The following is a 20531-nucleotide window of genomic DNA, read 5'->3' as shown; positions in this document are numbered from 1 at the left end:
TCAATTAGGTCTCAAGTGTGTATAAAAAGAACCCCAGTACACTAGACCTTCACATCAACTGCAACTAGATCTCTGCAAACATGCCTAAGATTTACCCTGAGACTAAAGTTTTGATTATCAAGAGGCTGAAGACCAGATCCACTGCTGATGTGGCAGACACCTTCAATGTGTCTCAGCATCAAGTACAGAGGATAAAAAAAAGATTTGAAGAGAATGGAGACGTTTTTGACAAGCCCAGGTCAGGCAGACCCCGCAAGACAACTGCTCGAGAGGACCGTTTGTTGGCTCGAAAATCCAAGGCCAGCCCATTTTCCACTGCAGCAGAGCTCCACGAGACCTGGTCACCTGAAGTCCCTGTGTTAACCAGAACAGTTTGTCGGATTCTGTCTCGAAATGGCCTCCATGGTCGAATCAGTGCCCAGAAGCCAGCACTAAACAAAAGACAATTGAAAAACCGTGTGGCATTTGCCAAGGCCCACAGCCTGCTAAAAGGATGGACGCTGGAAAAGTGGCAGAAGGTGGATTTTTCAGATTAATCTTCTGTTGAATTACACCACAGTTGCCGCAAAAATTGCAGGAGACCTACTGGAGCCAGAATGGATCCGAGATTCACCCAGAAAACAGTGAAGTTTGGTGGCGGAAAAATCATGGTCTGGGGTTACATCCAGTATGGGGGTGTGCGAGAGATCTGCAGGGTGGAAGGCAACATCAATAGTCTAAAATACCAAGAAATCTTAGCTACCTCTTATTCCCAACCATAAAAGAGGCCAAATTCTGCAGCAGGACGGTGCTCCATCGCATACTTCCATCTCCACATCAAAGTTCCTCAAGGCGAAGAAGATCAAGATGCTCCAGGATTGGCCAGCCCAGTCACCAGACATGAACATCATTGAGCATATGTGGGGTAGGATGAAAGAGGACACATGGAAGATGAAGATGAAACCAAAGAATATTGATGAACTCTGGGAGGCATGCAAGACTGCTTTCTTAGCTATTCCTGATGACTTCTTCAATAAATTGTATGAATCCTTGCCAAACCGCATGGATGCAGTCCTTCAAGCTCATGGAAGTCATACAAGATATTAAATTTGTATCTCACAGCACCACAACTTAATCTGCTGACATATTTTTGTATTTGCTGTAAATTTGTTCAATTTCTGTATAGGTGACAAAACTTTTGTCTTGCCAAAATTTGACCTTTCTGTCTTGATTAAATGATAAATATTTTTTTCTATGAAAATTATTTATTTAAGTGCATTAAACATCATTTGGGAGGGTTTTAGCTTTTCATATGAGCTATTTCTAACACCAATTAATTAATTAAACGTCAGGTTAATATCAGGTATTTCTAGAAAATAGATAAGGGACAAGACTTTTGTCAGGGACTGTATAATGCACAGAGTTGTTTTACTTCCATTTTGCTTTATCCCATCTGCTCTTATGAAGACTTAGCTTCACCTTTGACCTTTTCGACACCTAAAAACAGCCTGAAGGCGCTCATATAATGCCCCACGGCTGTGGTCATTTCCCCCCAGAGATCAAATTCTCACTCTCCACACTTTTTAATGAGGATGTCTCAATCACCAGTAAAATGGAGAATGCGCGGCTCACTGTGTCCTTCTTCCCTGCTGTTTGCTTTATAGCACGCAGGTTTCCGGGAGAACAACACTCCCATGTCAGATGCAGCACGAATGTTTTCCGGCTGACGGGTGGGAGTTCAAGGGGGGGAATGTTTGTGCGAACTGCCTCGTTGGGTGCTTCATGTTTAATAACACCCATGGGACTGAGCTTTGAAAACCAAAAGTACTTTTAAGTTGGTCCACCATTTGCTTAGTCATCTAATTAAAAATGTATTTCCTATAATGTTTTGATACTGATCTCATTTGCAGGTGGAGTCCATCTCCAGTTTGTTGAAAGGGGCGACCGTGACACGAGCCTTTGAACAGACAAAGTGTTTCACTCCGGGACGAGGACTTCAAGGTATCGAGAGATCCTCATGTTAATGAACTAAATTGTGTTTTATTCCTGTCGGCACAAGCTTATTCACACAGACTATATTCATTAAAGTGACTTTCATGCCTCAGTGCACTTTTTGTTACGGTTTGCATAACTTAAGTCGGACTTACTGAAAGTATATTAACTGTGCTGAAACTCATAAACTATACATGTTTTCAAAAAGATCTCCAGGGATCTCCGACAATGGATTTTCAGACTTTTTTTAACTGCAACTCTGAAACGTCTCCTTGTGAAGTCATTTATGTGTGTGCAAGAGAGAGAATGAAGAGGGGGGAAAATGAGTGCCATAAATCTAGGCCTGTATTCCAGGGTGGTTGACAAAAGGAAGTGTGGCTGAAGTTAGGGGTTTCCTCCGAGCGGTGTGTATGGTCTCAGTGATTGACTGCTCCAACCTCAGCTTTGTCCTTTACCACAAATCATCCTAATCAAATCTGCACAATTCATTTTATCTGGGAGAGATAAAGAACACCAGACTGCTCAAGATAGTCTAGGACATTTCCTCTCTCTGATCTGAGGACACTAGGACATCGGACTCATTGAGATTGTCTGGGACACTTCCTCTGTCTTATTCTAGATTTTGTGAAAATTTTTGCTCCCTTGAAACGAACACTACTCGTAGGGTCATGCCAAACAAACAGTGTAATCCAAAAAGGACCACAAATGCACTTATATATCTAAATCATCAGAAAAATATATATCTTATATAAACATTTATTTGTATTTATTTTCTATTACTTTATTACTGCGGCATTTTTTTTATTTAATTTATTTGTATTTCATTTTATTGTACCTATTATTTTATTTTATTTGTCTTATCTTTTTATTTTATTTTAAAATTGTTTTATTTTACTTGTTTTATTTTATTTTACAATTTATTTATTTATTTATTTTTAATTGTTTTATTTTATTTTAAATTTGTTTTACTTTATTTTAATAATTGTTTGTTTATTTATTTTAAATCTATTTTATTTTATTTTATTGTAAAATTGTTTTATTTTATTTTTTACTTATTTTTTTTAATCATTTAATTTAAAAAAAAGTTTTTTTTTAAATAAATTTTATTATACAATCAGTTTATTTTATTTTAAAATTATTTTATTTTAAAATAGTTTTATTTTACTTGTTTTAAAAATATATATATTTTTAATAATTTTATTTAATAAACACCACATGGAAAAATATGCAATTTGAATTAAAAATAAACCAAAATGGCAACATCTTTTTAATTTTCATAATGATTAACATTGAGTTCTCACTTCAAGTGCACTCTAGTATAGAATAGTGTGTGGTGATGCTCAATTTTAAATGAGTTTTACCCATAATTCCCTGTATGATTTAATCTCTTTAAACATTAAAATGTTTATTTTAAAGAGCCTGAAGCTGAATGGGAAATAAACCACTCCAGGTATGAACCCCTCAGTGTGTTGTCAGTAGAAACAAACTTTAATGCAACCTAACTCCTGAGTCGCTGGTTTATGTGATAATAAAGTTTATTCCCAAAGGCACAGTTTCACACAGGATGTGGCTCAAGGTCTTTCGGTAGGTTAATAAACAGAGAAGGCATTGTTTTAGTGATATTTGAAAGCAGGGAACTCTTGTCTGGGAAATAAATCTTATATGAAGTGATGAGTCAGCGAATGCCGGCACTATCTGTGTGTGGTCTGAATCTAGTTTTATACCTCCACATAATGTTGCTGCTTTGCTATTGTAAGGAGATGAGCAGATTACTATATAATCCTCACGGTTTAACACTTGATTAGAACGTGTGTGCCTGTGCATATGATTTGTTTATTAAAGCTCTCACATGTGTGCAAGTGAGAAAATGGTATTTTATGGTATTTTAATAGAATTTGAAATGTTGCTGGTAACATGACTATGGCCACATAAACACAAAGGAGTGACAACCATTTTTAAATCCCCTAAATTATTATTATTATTTTGTGTGTAGCTCGGAGTGGGATTTTTATTTTATTTTAAATAAAATATTAGTATTTACAAAGGCATTGCAGAGAAAAAATTAAAATTTTTGCAAATGCAAAAATATTTGAAACATTTAAATATTTGAAACCTTAAATACAGTCAAAACCAAAATTATTCAGTCACCGGATATATTTTTTTACTAGTGTGTGCAGGACACTATAGTTAATTTATGTTATAAAATATATTATACCCAAAAATTCATCATACAGTGGACTACCAGTAAAAATTATATAAATTTGGGACCAAAATCATCCAGAAACTTTGACCTGACCATGTTTTGCTGAAGTGTTTTATTCTTTAATAGAATATATTGCGACCTTTTACACCACAGACCAAACAAAATGAAGCATTGCTTGGTCATTGGTTGACCTAAATATCTGGTATTATCTGATTGTGTACTTAAATGTAACAGCTGACAGCTGATTGGTTGATTGTAATCCATTACATATCTTTCTATCAAAGTTATCTGACATTATCAAGATTAATTTGTTCCGACACAGTTTAACTCTGAGATCTTGTCATATTGTATTACCATTTTCTGAACTATAGCGAATAAACTGTGATAGAAAAATATGGGAGAAATGGGAGAAAATATGTGGTGTCTGAAAATAGCTGTATATGTATATTTATATTATTTATTAATAAAAATAATCATTATTATTTGTATCCATATATACTAATTACAAATATTCAATTACTAAGGGTTACATGTTCAATATAATTATGAACATTCATTCTACAGATTCACCTTTTCGCTATTATTCATAATTATTGTATGTATTATGTTTTTTTTGTTTTTTTTTTGGCCCTGACAACTGTCTCAGTTGTGGATCTCGTCTTTCTCTGTGTGTGGTACATATATTCCTGAGAGAGAGAGAGAGAGAGAGAGAGAGAGAGAGAGAGAGAGAGAGAGAGAGAGAGAGAGAGAGAGAGATAGACGTATATGAGAGAACATATATTTTCAAAGCTCTAGACCTACGATCCCACTCCACAGAGTCCTGTGTGTTGCGTAAATGTGTATTCCTCAGTTAGGTATGGACAGTAGTTGCCTGTTAGAGTTTGCCATGTATTATCATGAATGTTTGACTCCAATGAAACTGTGATTGTTTTTGGACAGAGTTCCACCAGGACATGGAGCCCAAGCTCAACTGCACCAAGAAACTGCGGCTTCATGTCAAGCAAGATCCGTGGAACCTTCCCAGCAGTGTTCAGGCTCTTACACACACCATCGCCAAGTTTGCGGAAGGTCAGTGGTTTCAAAACAGACACACACCACATAGTACAATCCAGGCCAAAAACACCCGCTCGAGCAGCTCTTGATAGGGCTTGATGCAGTTGCTAGAGAAGTTGAAGGGAATTATTCAAGCACACACTGCTAAATGTGAGTTTTGGAGGGGAGAGAGTGATAACTCCCACAGCTCAGTTGTCAGCAATGGCTGAAAAAGCATTCTCCTGCAATTTAACTTCCTTACGCTGCTGTATTTGTCTGTGTGTTAGTGCTAAATGTGATGAATTTGCAGGATAAACAAGCATTATAGTCCAATCTGGTGTGTGTTTAGTACTGTAACAGCAGGAAATAAAATATTCAATGTATCAATAATTATAATAATAATTATATATATATATATATACAGTGAGTGCCTTGCGAAAGTATTCAGCCCCCTTGAACTTTGCAACCTTTTGCCACATTTCAGGCTTCAAACATAAAGATATAAAACTGTAATTTCAGTTCCCTTTCGTTCAGTCACTCCGACGTAACGTCAGTGACTGACGAATGGGGGTTTCGCTTAGAAGCCTGTCATCTCCGAGACTAGAAAGCGCCCAATGGCAGTGCCAATGCCATGGGCATGCGAGATTTGCATGCGTAACTCCGCCTACCCACGTGGGTATATAAGGAAGTAGCTGGCATCATCGCATTATGTTTTAATGCTTCGGAGCCAAGGGTTACATACCTTTCACTCCTATAAGCCTTCTGAGTTAAGTCAGTTCTTCGAGACGATCAGGATCTTCCAGTCGGTGTTGGTGTTCGGCGCGTTCCAGCGGTCACATACTTCCTGCCTGCTGGTCATACGATTGGTTTCCAGTTGGTGTGTGGTCCCCTGGGCGCTTCAGCATCGACTGCGAGGTTAATCCTCTCACAAAAGAGCTCACACGTGGCACGTCCTTTTCAGGATGTCTCGCCCGTGTGCTTCTGGGTGTGGCCGGTCTTTACACTCCACTGATGGGCACTCGCACTGTCTGGCATGCTTGGGCTTCCAGCATGCTCAGGCGGCGCTTGTGGATGAGTCATGTTCTCACTGCGGGAACATGGCCATCTCCGTGTTGTGGTCGAGACTCAATGATCTCCGTGCGGCCGCCGGAGTGAGAGTCCCCTCCGTCACCCCCCGATCTGACGTGTCCGCGGCCTCGGTCTCATCCGGTCCGCGGGGCGTCTCTTCGGCTGGTGGCCAGGGTGACCTGAGGGTGATGGTGTGGAATACAGCTCCGACGCTCATGCCTCGGCCCACACCCCCCTCTGTTGCACCGGTACCCGCGAGCGTTGTGATGGAGCCCGCGGCCTCGGTCTCGGCCGGTCCGCGGGTTTCGTTCGGCGCTCCAGAGGAGGACGAGATGTCGGTAACCGCATCACAAGGTGGGCTAGAGTCCTCCGAGGATGAGGATTCGGCTGTGCTGCCGCCTCCGGGCGCGCCAGCATTGTCCGAGTCGGACCCGTAGTTGACAGCCATGCTTGCCCGGGCGGCCGCCGCCCCGACACCGGGCCGCTACGCCACCCGAGTCCGGGCCGGTAACGCTGCCTCGCTGCCCCACCGAGGGTACGCCGGTGCTCCGCATGACCCCGTTGGTACACTCCCTGGGATCGTGGCTACAGCTGCCGGGACTGTCCCGCTGGGTCGCACGGACCATCCGGCTCGGCTACGCGATTCAGTTCGCGCGAGCTCCTCCCCGCTTCCGGGGTGTCCGGTACACCATGGTGGGGCCCAATGCCCCAGTCATGCGTGCGGAGATCGCAACCCTACTGGCGAAGGGTGCGGTCGAGCTCGTCGCTCCAGCCGAGATGAAGTCCGGCTTCTACAGCCCTTACTTCATTGTACCGAAGAAATCCGGTGGGTTACGACCGATCCTGGACCTTCGCGTCCTGAACCGATCCCTTTACAGGCTTCCGTTCAGGATGTTGACTGCGAAACGCCTTTTCGAATGCGTTCGTCCATGCGATTGGTTTGCAGCGATCGACCTGAAGGACGCGTACTTCCATGTGTCCATCCTTCCGCGACACAGACCGTTCCTACGGTTTGCGTTCGAAGGGCGGGCATATCAGTATGCTGTACTACCATTCGGGCTAGCTCTGTCCCCTCGCGTCTTCACGAAGATTGTCGAGGCAGCCCTTGCGCCACTCAGGCAACAAGGGGTTCGCATCCTGAACTATCTCGACGACTGGCTCATACTGGGCCACTCTCGGGACCGGGTGTGCGAACACAGAGACCTGGTTTTCCACCACTTAGCTCGTTTGGGCCTTCGGGTCAACTGGGAGAAGAGCAAACTCTGCTCCGTGCAGAGGATCTCTTTTCTCGGTATGGAGATCGACTTGGTCGCCATGTGCGCGCAGCTTACCGGCTTGCGCGCGCAGTCGCTGCTGACTTGCCTCAGGCAGATAGAGAGCAAGAGTGCGGTTCCACTGAAACTGTTTCAGAGGCTCCTGGGGCATATGGCATCTGCAGCCGCGGTAACGCCGCTCGGATTGCTTCATATGAGACCGCTTCAGCATTGGCTTCGCGATCGAGTCCCGAGATGGGCATGGCGGTCTGGCACGCTACGGGTCCCAGTGACTCAGGCCTGCAGACAGACACTCACCCAGTGGTCGAACCTCAGTTTTCTACGGGCAGGAGTGCCCTTAGAACGAGTTTCCCGGCATGTTGTTGTGTCAACAGATGCGTCCACCACGGGTTGGGGTGCCATGTGCAATGGACATGCAGCCGCCGGCTCTTGGTCAGAGAGCCAGAGCCGCCTGCATATCAATTGCCTCGAGTTGCTGGCAGTACGGTTCGCCCTGCACCGCTTCCGAGCGTTGCTGAAGGGTCAACACGTACTAGTCAGATCGGACAACACGGCCGTAGTAGCGTACATCAACCACCAGGGCGGTCTACGCTCCCGCCGCATGTCTCAACTCGCCCGCCATCTCGTTTTATGGAGTCAGAAGCGCCTGAGGTCCCTTCGTGCTGTCCATATCCCGGGGATCCTGAACCGTGCAGCCGACGAGCTCTCACGGGTTCAGCCAATCCCTGGGGAGTGGAGACTCCATCCCCAGTCGGTCCAGCTGATTTGGGATCAGTTCGGGGACGCACAGGTAGATCTGTTTGCCTCCCACGACTCGTCCCACTGCAGCCTGTCCTATTCCCTGACTGAGGGCACGCTCGGCACGGATGCACTGGCGCACAGCTGGCCGCGGGGCCTACGCAAGTATGCGTTTCCCCCAGTGAGCCTTCTTGCACGTGTTCTGTGCAAGGTCAGGGAGGACAAGGAGCAGGTCATTTTGGTCGCCCCGTACTGGCACGGCCGGACCTGGTTCCCAGAACTAGTGCTCCTTGCGACAGCCCCTCCCTGGCCAATTCCTCTGAGACAAGACCTACTCTCTCAGAGACGGGGCACCCTGTGGCACCCGCGTCCCGATCTTTGGAACCTCCATGTGTGGCTCCTGGACGGGACGCGGCAGGTTTGAGTACCCTACCACCTCCGGTGGTGGCTACCATCACTTCCGCTCGGGCTGAGTCCACGAGACAGGCCTATGCGTTGAAGTGGAACCTCTTCGTCAATTGGTGCTCTTCTCGCCAAGAAGACCCCTGGAAATGCCCGATCGGGTCTGTGCTCTCTTTCCTCCAGGAAGGGTTGGATCGAAGGCTGTCTCCATCCACCCTGAAGGTTTATGTGGCCGCTATCGCCGCCTACCATGACCTCCTGGACGGGAAAATGGTAAGTAAGCACGACCTGGTCATCAGGGTCCTGAGGGGTGCGAGGAGACTACATCCTCCTCGTGCTCCTCTCGTACCCTCTTGGGACCTCTCAGTAGTTCTAAGTGCTCTGCAGAGGGCCCCATTTGAGCCTTTGCGGTCAGTAGATGTTAAGTTCTTGTCTATGAAGACAGCGCTCCTGACCGCACTGGCCTCCATCAAGAGGGTAGGGGACCTGCAGGCATTTTCGGTTGACGAAGCGTGCCTGGAATTCGGGCCGGCCGACTCTCACGTGATCCTGAGACCCCGGCCTGGATATGTGCCCAAGGTTCCCACCACTCCGTTCAGAGACCAGGTGGTGAACCTGCAAGCGCTGCCTTTGGAGGAGGCAGACCCAGCCTTGGCACTGCTCTGTCCAGTACGCGCCCTTCGCGCTTACGTAGACAGGACGCAGTGTTTCAGGACCTCAGACCAGCTCTTTGTCTGTTATGGTGGGAAGCTGAAAGGGAAGGCTCTCTCAAAGCAAAGGCTGTCTCACTGGATAGTGGACACCATTGTTTTGGCTTACCAGCAGCAGGGACGCCCATGTCCCCTTGGGGTCAGGGCCCATTCCACCCGGAGTGTGGCCTCCTCTTGGGCGTTAGCACATGGCGCTCCGCTGACAGACATCTGCAGAGCTGCAGGCTGGGCGACACCAAACACATTCGCCAGGTTTTATAACCTCCGAGTGGAGCCTGTATCCGACTATGTACTCGCCTCTACAAGTGGCCGGTAATGGATTGGCTCAGGTGTCTTCGCTTGCTCGCCATTCCACTCCACGGACTGGATACGTGCGATATTCTTCTCAGGTGAGTTCCCCGAGAGCCCTGAGCTCCTCCAGCACTGACGACGCCGACGCCAGTAAGTCTGCCCTTAGTCCAGACACTCGTGTCCGGCCAGGTGCCCCATGTGCATGGTTCCCTTCCGGCGACCCCCACATGTGTATTTCCACCGTAAGCCTCCCTGAGCGGGTGTATTCCCTTGGCAACCTTGCCACCCCCTGGGGTTAAAAATCCACCTTCGGCTGGTACCCCAGTGATCTTCCGTATGCAGCCCTCCGGGGTCATACGTGTATTCCTAGTCCTCCCTACGGGTAGGCATCTTGGCGCATATCTCCTCTTGGAATATGCCTCCCAGTGTACCTTGGTATTCCTGCGTTAAGTAGAGGCCTTTGACCGTCCTAACTTGCATCAGGGTTCTCACGCTTGCGCAGGGCACTGGAAGACAGCCGAGTGGCGTTATTGCATTGGGACCCCCATTCGTCAGTCACTGACGTTACGTCGGAGTGACTGAACGAAAGGGAACGTCTCGGTTACGTATGTAACCCTCGTTCCCTGAGGAGGGAACGGAGACGTAACGTCCCTTTGCCACATCCGCTGTACCGCTGGAACGGAGTTCAACTTGGCTCCTCAGCAGGTAAAACATAATGCGATGATGCCAGCTACTTCCTTATATACCCACGTGGGTAGGCGGAGTTACGCATGCAAATCTCGCATGCCCATGGCATTGGCACTGCCATTGGGCGCTTTCTAGTCTCGGAGATGACAGGCTTCTAAGCGAAACCCCCATTCGTCAGTCACTGACGTTACGTCTCCGTTCCCTCCTCAGGGAACGAGGGTTACATACGTAACCGAGACGTTATGCCAATTCTCTGTATAGTATTTTACACTTATTCAATTATTACTTATTCACTTCACTATATACAGCAGAAAATTATATATTTATTTTATTATTAATAATAATAATAATATTAATAACCAGAATTGCTACTATCAATGGGCAAAACTATTTATTTATTTTTATTTTATTTTGTTTTATTTTATATATTTATTTATTTATTTAAAAAAAAAAAAAATAGTGAATCTGGAATTGTGACCAATCACACAAAGTAGGGATACATGTTGATTCTGGGGCATTTTGAGTTATTCACAGTGTCTGAAAGTGTAAGTTGGAGAAGTTGTGGCCATTTGAATGTAGTTTAAACTGGAGAAAACGGCCTCTAACGATTGTGCAGTTCTCACCTGTTTTCACCAGCTGGGAGTGACAATAGGGCTCATTTACATCTCATTAATCTCAGTGCATAGTACCGACAAACGCAACGGGAAAAATCGGACCGCATACTATTAATAATAAAGGATGGCAATTGCCTTCTAAAAGCCCATTATAGTAATGTTTTTTTTTTGCCAAGTTATACGATGCTAACGATTACAATTAAAATTAATAACAATAGGTAGGTATGGGAAGGTCTAAACATTAAATAATGTGTATGTGTTCTTAGAATGAACACAAAACGACAAACTTTGATGTTTTGGAAACTCGTTTGGGCACACTTTCTGTTTGTCCGGGTCTTTTTTGCGGATGTAACCATCTCCAAAGTTTTTACTGTGCATCTGTTTGCCTCTAAATGTCCAATAATTTACATGTCCTGCCACTCTTTTTCCGCTACTCAAGAATCCAGCTGTATCTTGTACATAATGTCTGGAGAAAGTTTCTAGCTACAAGACTGTCTACCATGCAGAGAGTTCTCTTTTCTCCTGGTGTAGTCAAAAAGTTACAAATTTTCACCATTTCTCTGTCTTTATCCCCATCAAATGTTACTATCAATAAAGCCTCTGATATCTTACGGTCCGACTCGTCTGACACCAGTCCAATACATTCTTCATTTTTGCTCAGTTGTAGATTAGGGATATTATTCAGTCTTATTATGCAGCTTTCATCATCGCACAGATCGTCTTCAGAATCAGTGAGCGCTTGTTCATAAGCATCCGGCTGTCGAAGGATTACCAGCATCGGTTCATCCCGAAGCGCCAGTTCTGCTTACCAAAAGCAGCCCACTGGGCGTCTCGCATTCCAAACAAAACATTTTCGATGTAGCTGCCACGGTTCAACTCGTCTGCGAGAATTTTTGCGCCGTCCATCTTCATTGAATTTTGATATCATCTAGAGCCGGCTAGAGCGCTGCATAAATAATTAGCATGCTTCCCTTGGATAGCGGGCAATAACAAGGTGATTTCAAACTCAAAATGTGTGCTTTTAAATACACCAATACTGCTAACTCAAACACGGAGAGACGTCTTCGTGATCTCAACTTACGGATTCTGCAAAAATCACCTATTTTGAAAACAAAACAAAACACTTCTTTCTCATTTTGCTTGCAAGTAGTGCTGCCGACTTGTGTCCCTGGTTTCCGTGACGAGTCACCAATTATGCCAATTCTCTGTCTAGTATTTTAATGAAAAAATCTGCAACTTATTCACTTCACTATATACAGCAGAAAAGGAAATATTAACTTTAGTAATAATAATAACCAGAATTGCTACAATCAATGGGTAATTTTTACTTTTATTATTCTATTTATTTTTTATTTTATCACTTCACTTCACTTGCGTCTTATTTTCATCATCCATTTAACCAGTTGTGAAATATGCTAAATCTGAAGCTAAGGAGACTGAACTGAGCATGCACTGATTTTTATTAAGTGAACTTATTTAATGATTGACACTGCTCTTTATGTTCTCTCAGAGGTGAAAACACGGCTACTGTTGGTCCTACTGCAATACACAGGTGGGTGTCGATTAAAGCAAATTCACTTGGGCATATTCTTCAGATACTATAAATATACATGACACATAATGAACATTTATCATTTACGGTCTGTCCAACACACACTTATTCATATCTTATGCACTATAATCTGTCACACCAAACAGTAGGCAGTCTTTTGAGGTCACCCTGAATAAATGACTCTGAATCGAGAATTCCTCCACACAGCAGTTCTCTTACACCTGAAACAGCAGCTCAGCATCCTTCGAGAAAAATTATCCACATGAGCAGAGCCCTCAGAGACATCTGTAAACCCCTTCACGAAATAGTATTTAATACAAAAACACAGTTTCTCAAGGTTATAGAAAATGCAGCTAAAAGAGCAGCCTTTTGTTATGGAGTCTAATGTGTTTTGAGTTCATTTGGAAGTGAGAAGATTGTTTAATGTATCTTCAGATCATTTTTCCGCACTCTTTTGTTCTGATCAGTAGCGGCTCCTGGCTGTAAATTTCAGTTGGCCAGATTCTGGGTCTTAGTGCTAGTTATGAGAAACATTTTTTAAGCTTTATGTTCTAATCACTGAACACATGAGACACACTTTTGTGTCCAAAATCCTTGCGTTATTTAACCTGAATGTTGCTCTCTAATGATGATTGACAGGAACAAGTAGTGAAAATACAGTCTGATATCTGCCCCAATGGCTATCAGTTAGAGCACGCTGCAGTATTACCACAGATTTTCATTGGGATAATTGTGGGGCGCTGTAGAGCTGAGGAGGGCTCAGGCATCCATATTATTCAAGGGGGCATACCTCCCATAGGGGAAGCCATTGCTAACCAAACCATCACCAGCTGTTAGCATTCCATTCACCCCCATTTATTTTGGCGTCACTTTGACAGCGAATAACTTTACCTCTTAGGTGTTTAAAGACTCCATTTGTCCATTGTTTATTTCTAAAGAAACATGACAATGTAAAAAAGGCTCCATTACTTTGTATCTTACAAAAATAAGCATAACCAACGCGACTCTGTCGCACAGTAGAGAAATTACCATATAGAGAGGAGGAGATGCTCGCAGGAAATCTTTTACTGTCTATGAGGCAGTCGGGGGGACGTGGAGACATAAAGTCCGATTGAGTCAAGGGAGAAGCATGGGGAGAAGCCCATAGTGAGCCAAAAGCAACAGGACAAAACATTTAAACGTGATTCAGCTTTCACTTTCCACAACTACTAGAAGACTTACAACTGTCAGACAGGTTGCTGACGTCACATCTACGTCGTCAAGCTCAGTCTAAGGCTGCGCAGTACGCTCGGACATCAGGAAGTGAGTGCTTCTAATTGACTTCACTTTTCACCATTGAAGTCTATGGGATCGCTGTGTCCATTTCTTTTACTGTCTATGGTATTATTGTATCATAATACATGTCGCCAAAACCCATATGTAAAATGTTAATATATCCTGCTCACTTTACGGCTTAAAATAGTCTAGATAATGTGAAAATATTTGTTACAAAAACAGAATGCTGTACAATTTACTATTTAATCATAGCCTGGGAAAACCCAGACAACTTCCGGCAAATTTAGATTTGCTCTGAAAGTAGTCTGACAAAGAGCCCATTTCTAATCTGTCGAAATCGCGGCAACAATCAGAACTGTTGGGGCGGGCTTTACACGATGACTACAGCACAGTGACGGTGAAGCAGATTTTGTACATTACTATGATGCTTGCCGCCGTGGAACATCACTCGTTTTAATCAACTATCGCATCTGTTTGAGCAATTTAAACTTTTCCTTTTTGTTAAAACACGAGCAAAGAACAACACTCGGCTACCAGATGTGGATCACACCGGCTACTTTGATAAGGGATGGGGAGTGTGATCATGTGCACACCACACAGCAGCTCTGTATCTGACCTTTCTGTGCTTATTTCCTCAGACTAGATCTGGTAGTCATGTAAACATTGTAAATAAATAACTAGCGTAACCATGCTCACGTCTGAAAATGTTCTAACACATCTGAAATGGCTGAATTTGAATCAAGTTTGTGAGACACAATTTTCCAAAGACTCATCAATAGTATTTTATTTTTTTAAAATATTGCAAATCGCATTCTAATCGCAATAAAACTGCCTTACAACGAGTTGATGGAGTGGCGACGGAGACCAGCTATTATCATATTTATTTTACAACAACGGCAAAAGTCGTCAGAAGCCATTGCAACATCGTCCTCAAACCCACAAACAGAGAATTGCTGTCTCAGACTTTTCTTTGTCGCTCTGCATACGGTATCGTTTGTTGTTGACGCCCCTTTGGAAATGATTTGTCTATGAAGCTTTCAGTTACTACTGAGAATGGTCTGGTTTTAACCAGGCTAATTAATTCAGGATATATAGAGGTCTAGGTTTTGGATTAATATTTTGGTGTGGCTCTTCAGATGAGCCATGGCTGGTTCTGAATTTAGTCTCTGAACACTAAACATAATATGAAGACTAAAAAATAATAATAGTTTAGAATATTTATTAATTTTGACTGAGATGCAAAGGCATCATCCAGGAATGACCATACACTACAGTTTACTAAGCTAACTCTCTCTCTCTCTCTCTCAAACACACACAGACTCAGAGATTCAGCTGAGGAGGGATATGGTGTTCAGTCAGAGTCTGGTGGCGGCGGTTTGCTCTTTCTCAGAGCAGTTGTTGGCTGTGTTAAATCAAGCTCTCGGCTCTGAGAGTGAAAGCCAGGAAGCCAGTCGCAGCTGGCTGGAGCAGATCTCGTCCGCTGGTCTTCTGTTCCATTTCCAATCCCTGCTTTCCCCCAACTTGGTGAGTACCTGCTGCCATGGTCAGTGGGCTTAAAATAAGCCTCACTAGCCTTTCTAGCCTGACATCCTCCTTTGGGTCGGATATATTTTAGATCGAAGGCCATGCATGGCACTCGAATGTTTGTCAAAATCCTGCTCAATGTGGCCAACATCTCACAGCCCAGGATTTATCACAGCCTTCTTAGTTACAACATTATGGGGTTTTGTGTCTGTGATGATGCGTATAGCCTGTAAAGATGTAGTTGTTAAAGCAATAAGCCATGAGAGTGATGTGAAATATGAGTTCATAAAATGATGGCTATATACTGTGTATATATATATGTGTGTGTGTGTGTGTGTGTGTGTGTGTGTGTGTGTGTGTGTGTGTGTGTGGTGTGTATGTATGTGTGGTGTGTGTATGTATGTGTGGTGTGTGTGTATGTATGTATGTATGTATAAATATATATATATATATATATATATATATATATATATATATATATATATATATATATACATACATATACATATACATATACATATATACATACATACATACATACATACATACATACATACACACATGTGTGTGGTGTGTGTATGTGTGTGTGGTGTGTATGTATGTATGTATGTATATATATATATATATATATATATATATATATATATATATATATATATATATATATATATATATATATATATATATATATATATATATATATATATATATATACATATACATATATACATACATACATACATACATACACACACACCACACATACATACACACACCACACACACATACACACACCACACACACACACACACACACACACACACACACATATATACACAGTATATAGTCATCATATATATATATATATATATATATATATATATATATTACACATATAATAATATATAAACATTTCTATTTTCAATGATTTTTGATGCACTATGGTTGTTGTGAGGATTTCTTTTAATGGCTGTGAAGATCAGTACAGAACATAGAACATAGCTTCTACTTAACATCTGCCCTAAAGTCAGATGACTAAATTATTTTATGCATTTAATGAGTGAGATAACTCTTCATTTAACAGAAAACTGTGTGGAGAAACCAACAATATCCCTGAGCTACTTTCTTCATTCGTTTGTCCTCCTCCCTGCAGATTACATCTGCTTTTTGTTTACCGCAACCAGCTGCAAGGTCAGATCCACGTCTGTGTATTGTGACTCAGTGGAGTTTGCTGTCTTATTGAATTGATGACTGTAGCCATGAGTGTTCTCCCAAACACTGGCAATTTACACAATCTGCGGGCATCCCGGCAGACCAGGGTATAATGCAGGATTATCATGTCTTGTAAAGTGTTTCTGTCTCTGGCTTTGACTCCAGATCAGATTTCACCTGGCTGTGATTGAGGCCAGAGGATTACATTTCTTTATTTGTGTGCCTGGGGATGTTCTTTATGTGAAAGATTTATTTGCACCTAGAGTCACTTTATGGCAGAGGTAAAATATGAATGTTTTTCAATAGACGATTTTTTTTCTTGCTGTTCATATTTAAAGGAATATTTCATCCAGAAATTACAATTCTGACATATTTGACCTACTCTAGTGTCGTTCCAAGCCTGTATGACTTTCTATCTTCCGTTGGAAGAATGCATTACTCAGCTAGCAAAAATATGTTTTAAGAACATGTTGCCAACGTTCCCATTAAGACATGAAAACATTATTTTTTGTTTGTTTTCTGAATGTAAAAAAAAGAAAAAACTGATGTATAAATATAATTATGCATTTTAAGAATGTTATTAAAGAACAGAAAACTTCAATCAAATGTTCTTCACACTTTGTGACAAATCCTTCCCTCGTGGATCAAAATGACCCGAAACCCTAAAATTATACTTAAAGGGTTACTTCAGCGCTGGGAAGATGAATCTGTATTTAAACTGGGTCAGTAATGTAGTAGAAATGTGAATTTTTATTATTTTTTATTATTATTTATTTATTTATTTAATTTGAATTTGGTGCCTTCTAGACTGAGAAAAGACAGAAAATGTATTTTTGTCTCATGGGGATGAAAGACTACAATTCCCAGAATGCTTCGCTGCCCTGTGAGGCCATTCCCAAAGCCACCGCTACTGGATTACTGTGACTGAGTTTGAGAACACTACAATTAAATACTGAACGTGTCTGTTCAATATAACGATCGAGTCGCCGCATGAGTCTCACAGCACTAACGCTGCAGGAGTCAGATTACATTTAATGTCATAAATGAGCTGATGAGCTCTCGTGATGAGAGCTGAGGTAATCGCGACCACATTCGCGGCATACATTCAAAACGCGTGTTCAGTCTGGCACGTTTTCAGTTCATGCCTTTGGAAGCTTAACTTTCTTAAGTTAAAACACTGACATTGCTTAGTATCCGTTTAAATTAATACCTGTAGCTGCCAGCTGTGCTGTGAGTGTGATCTCCCATCCCCCATGGGCGAGTTGAAAACATGAGGAAATGGCTCCCTCTGCTGGCTGTAGTCTTTTGCCTTTGGCCAAACATTCCAAAGATGACGCCAATATCGCCAATTTGCGTCACGGGAGGATTTTTTTCCAGAATTAAAATCCATAAATCTCTTGTCTCAGGGGGATATGAGGGGGGCAAACACAATTATTTGATTATACTCAAGGGTTTTACTGATACAAAGCCATATGCTAATCGCTGAAGTAACCCTTTAATTTCATTAAATTTTAAGTTTTTTGTGGGAGTTTTTTTATTTAAATAAATAATAATTTAAGCACATTCTTTACATTATTTCAACTTAAATTCAAAATAACGCACAATTTCATGCATAACCCTTTTAATTCAGCTCAAACATGGGTGTCTTTACTGACCTCTTGTGGAAAATAATAACATTGCCTTATAGATCTATATGGAGCAAATGATCTGTTCCACAGGGTCCTAAAGTCATTTCTCTTCAGTATACAATGCATTCAGAATCAGATACACACGTAGACATTATAAAATAATCTTTTGGTAACATTTTGACATTTTTAGTTTGAATTTTGAGCAATCTGTACTGAAGCATTCTTCGCATTCCATTAATTCCTAAGGAGGTCAAATTGACCCACAAGGGAAAGATTTGTTACTTTTTTTAAATGTCAATGTCACACACAAAACCCCTTGAATCCAGTAAAAAAAAAAAAATTGTGTATTCGTGCTTCAAGTGCGACAAAATAATACAAATAAAAAAAAAGACAACAATTTTTTTTTTAAATGAGTTTCAGGTCAAAATAACCAGAGGGAAGTATGAGTAACGTTACTGGAAGAATGTATTATCATAACTTTTAGAAAGCCTTGCTAGAATTTTCTGTTCCCCGTTAGCTGGGTAGTAACTTGTAATTTTTATTTTAGGAATATAAAAAGATACAGCAGTAAGTTTAGATGCAATATATGTCAAGAAGAGACAGACAAGCATTTAGTCAGGCTGAGACAAGACCTTCATGTAAAATGAAGATTCCCAGCGTTTGAGACTTTAGTCTTATCTCCGCAGCACGCTCTTCCCCCTCCACCCCCGAACACACTCAAGGGAAGGAGAGCAGGCGGCAGCGAGCAACCCGTAGGTAATTTCTTGACATGATATCGCTTGGCAGCTTTTGTAGGCCCCCAGATGAAGGGATTGTGGCATCTGGCACATGGGAATCTTCGAGAGAGTCAGCCCACGTATCAGACAGAGGTGTCGCTTTCAGATGCGTGAGGACTGGTCCCCCAATTCTCACACCAGACTTGTTCAGATTTGTATGTGGATGGTCTCATCTGCAGCCACGGGCATACTGTGTGTATGCAGGCAGAAGATATAGAGAATGAATAGAACAGAAGATGAAGAAAAGATGAATTCCTCTGCTTCTTCTCCTTAGTGTGTCTGCAGGAAGTTATATTGGTATTTTGTATCTCTACCCAAGCACGCCACAACCCCCCACCACTTTTAAAAAAATATATTATATCAGAACTTCAACACACTTTCTCATTAAACACATGCATACATATTCAAATCAGAGGATGTTTATAGTATTGAGTTTAGTAATGGTTTTGCACTTTTATGTCGTTTTTTCTTTAGACTGATGAGCAGGCCATGCTAGAAGATACACAAGTTGCTCTCATAGACCTGGAGAAGGTCAGCTTTTACTTCCGGCAGTTTGAAGGAGAGCCTCTTGTTGCTAGTGAGTACTCCTTAAAAATTAAACTTCCTTTTTAAACAGGAACTAATATTACGGTAAGCTAAATTTACTTGTATAAATTTACCTAAAAGGTATTTGAACACCTAAACCACACTTAAAATATATTCATGTCTTAGCATTATATATCGAAATATAAAATCAAGTGGCATTTATATAAAATTTATATCACACACAAAACAGTTTTTTGCTCCGTAAATATATATTTCTATTAAAATGATGTGTATTTTTCATATATTTGGACACTTTTCAGTTGATAACTATTAGTGCAACATATCCATATTAATGTGATTAATAAGCATTTTTTTAAGCATCCAAAGTGTTCACATAGTTTTATATAAAATATTTATCTGTATATTTATAGATGTTTTTTTATTTAATTTAATTTTAATTTTATATAAAATATAAATTATTAAATAAACTGTAATTTCATATCAATAAAGGGTTACTTCAGCGCTGGAAAGATGAATCTGTATTTAAACTGGGTCATTAATGTAGTAGAAATGTGAAATTATTTTGGAATTTGGTGCCTTCTAGACTGAGAAAAGACAGAAAATGTATTTTTGTCTCATGGGGATGAAAGACTACAATTCCCAGAATGCTTCGCTGCCCTGTGAGGCCATTCCTAAAGCTACCACTACTGGATTACAGTAACTAAGTTCAGAAAGTCAGGGTGTCCGCGGGGTTTTAAAAAGTATTAAAAAGTGATAAATCAAAATTGTCGAATTTAAGGCCATTAAAAGTGTTAAATGTGGTCTCAGAGGTATTATTTTTTTCCAAATTAGGTATTATTTTTTCATACTATAAGGTGTCCTATTCTGATTGAAATTCTATCTGTGTTCGCGTTAGTTCGTTTAAATATTGGCTTTGGCATATAATCAAAGATCTTTCATCTCGGTCTCAACGTATGTTTGATGCTGACGTCATATTCAGTGGTCGTTCGGCATCATCTCAGAACACTGTGCGCTCAACAGAAGTGGCT

The 20531-nt window shown here is 41.7% G+C and overlaps 1 protein-coding gene across 1 annotated transcript in view; it reads left to right on the top strand.

Moving 5' to 3' along the window:
• Positions 1-20531, top strand: part of prex2 (phosphatidylinositol-3,4,5-trisphosphate-dependent Rac exchange factor 2) — a 207234-nt gene that overhangs the window by 137693 nt on the left and 49010 nt on the right. Inside the window, exons 29-33 of the mRNA XM_067434938.1 lie at positions 1890-1980; positions 5114-5242; positions 12501-12542; positions 15136-15341; positions 19432-19534. Coding sequence (XP_067291039.1) covers positions 1890-1980; positions 5114-5242; positions 12501-12542; positions 15136-15341; positions 19432-19534 — 571 coding nt within the window. The remainder of the gene's footprint in view (positions 1-1889; positions 1981-5113; positions 5243-12500; positions 12543-15135; positions 15342-19431; positions 19535-20531) is intronic.

Source organism: Pseudorasbora parva, chromosome 24 (assembly GCF_024679245.1).
Source record: "Pseudorasbora parva isolate DD20220531a chromosome 24, ASM2467924v1, whole genome shotgun sequence".
Taxonomy (NCBI): domain Eukaryota; kingdom Metazoa; phylum Chordata; class Actinopteri; order Cypriniformes; family Gobionidae; genus Pseudorasbora; species Pseudorasbora parva.
The sequence above is the reverse complement of the archived record's forward strand: the minus strand, read 5'-3'. Positions and strand labels throughout refer to the sequence as shown.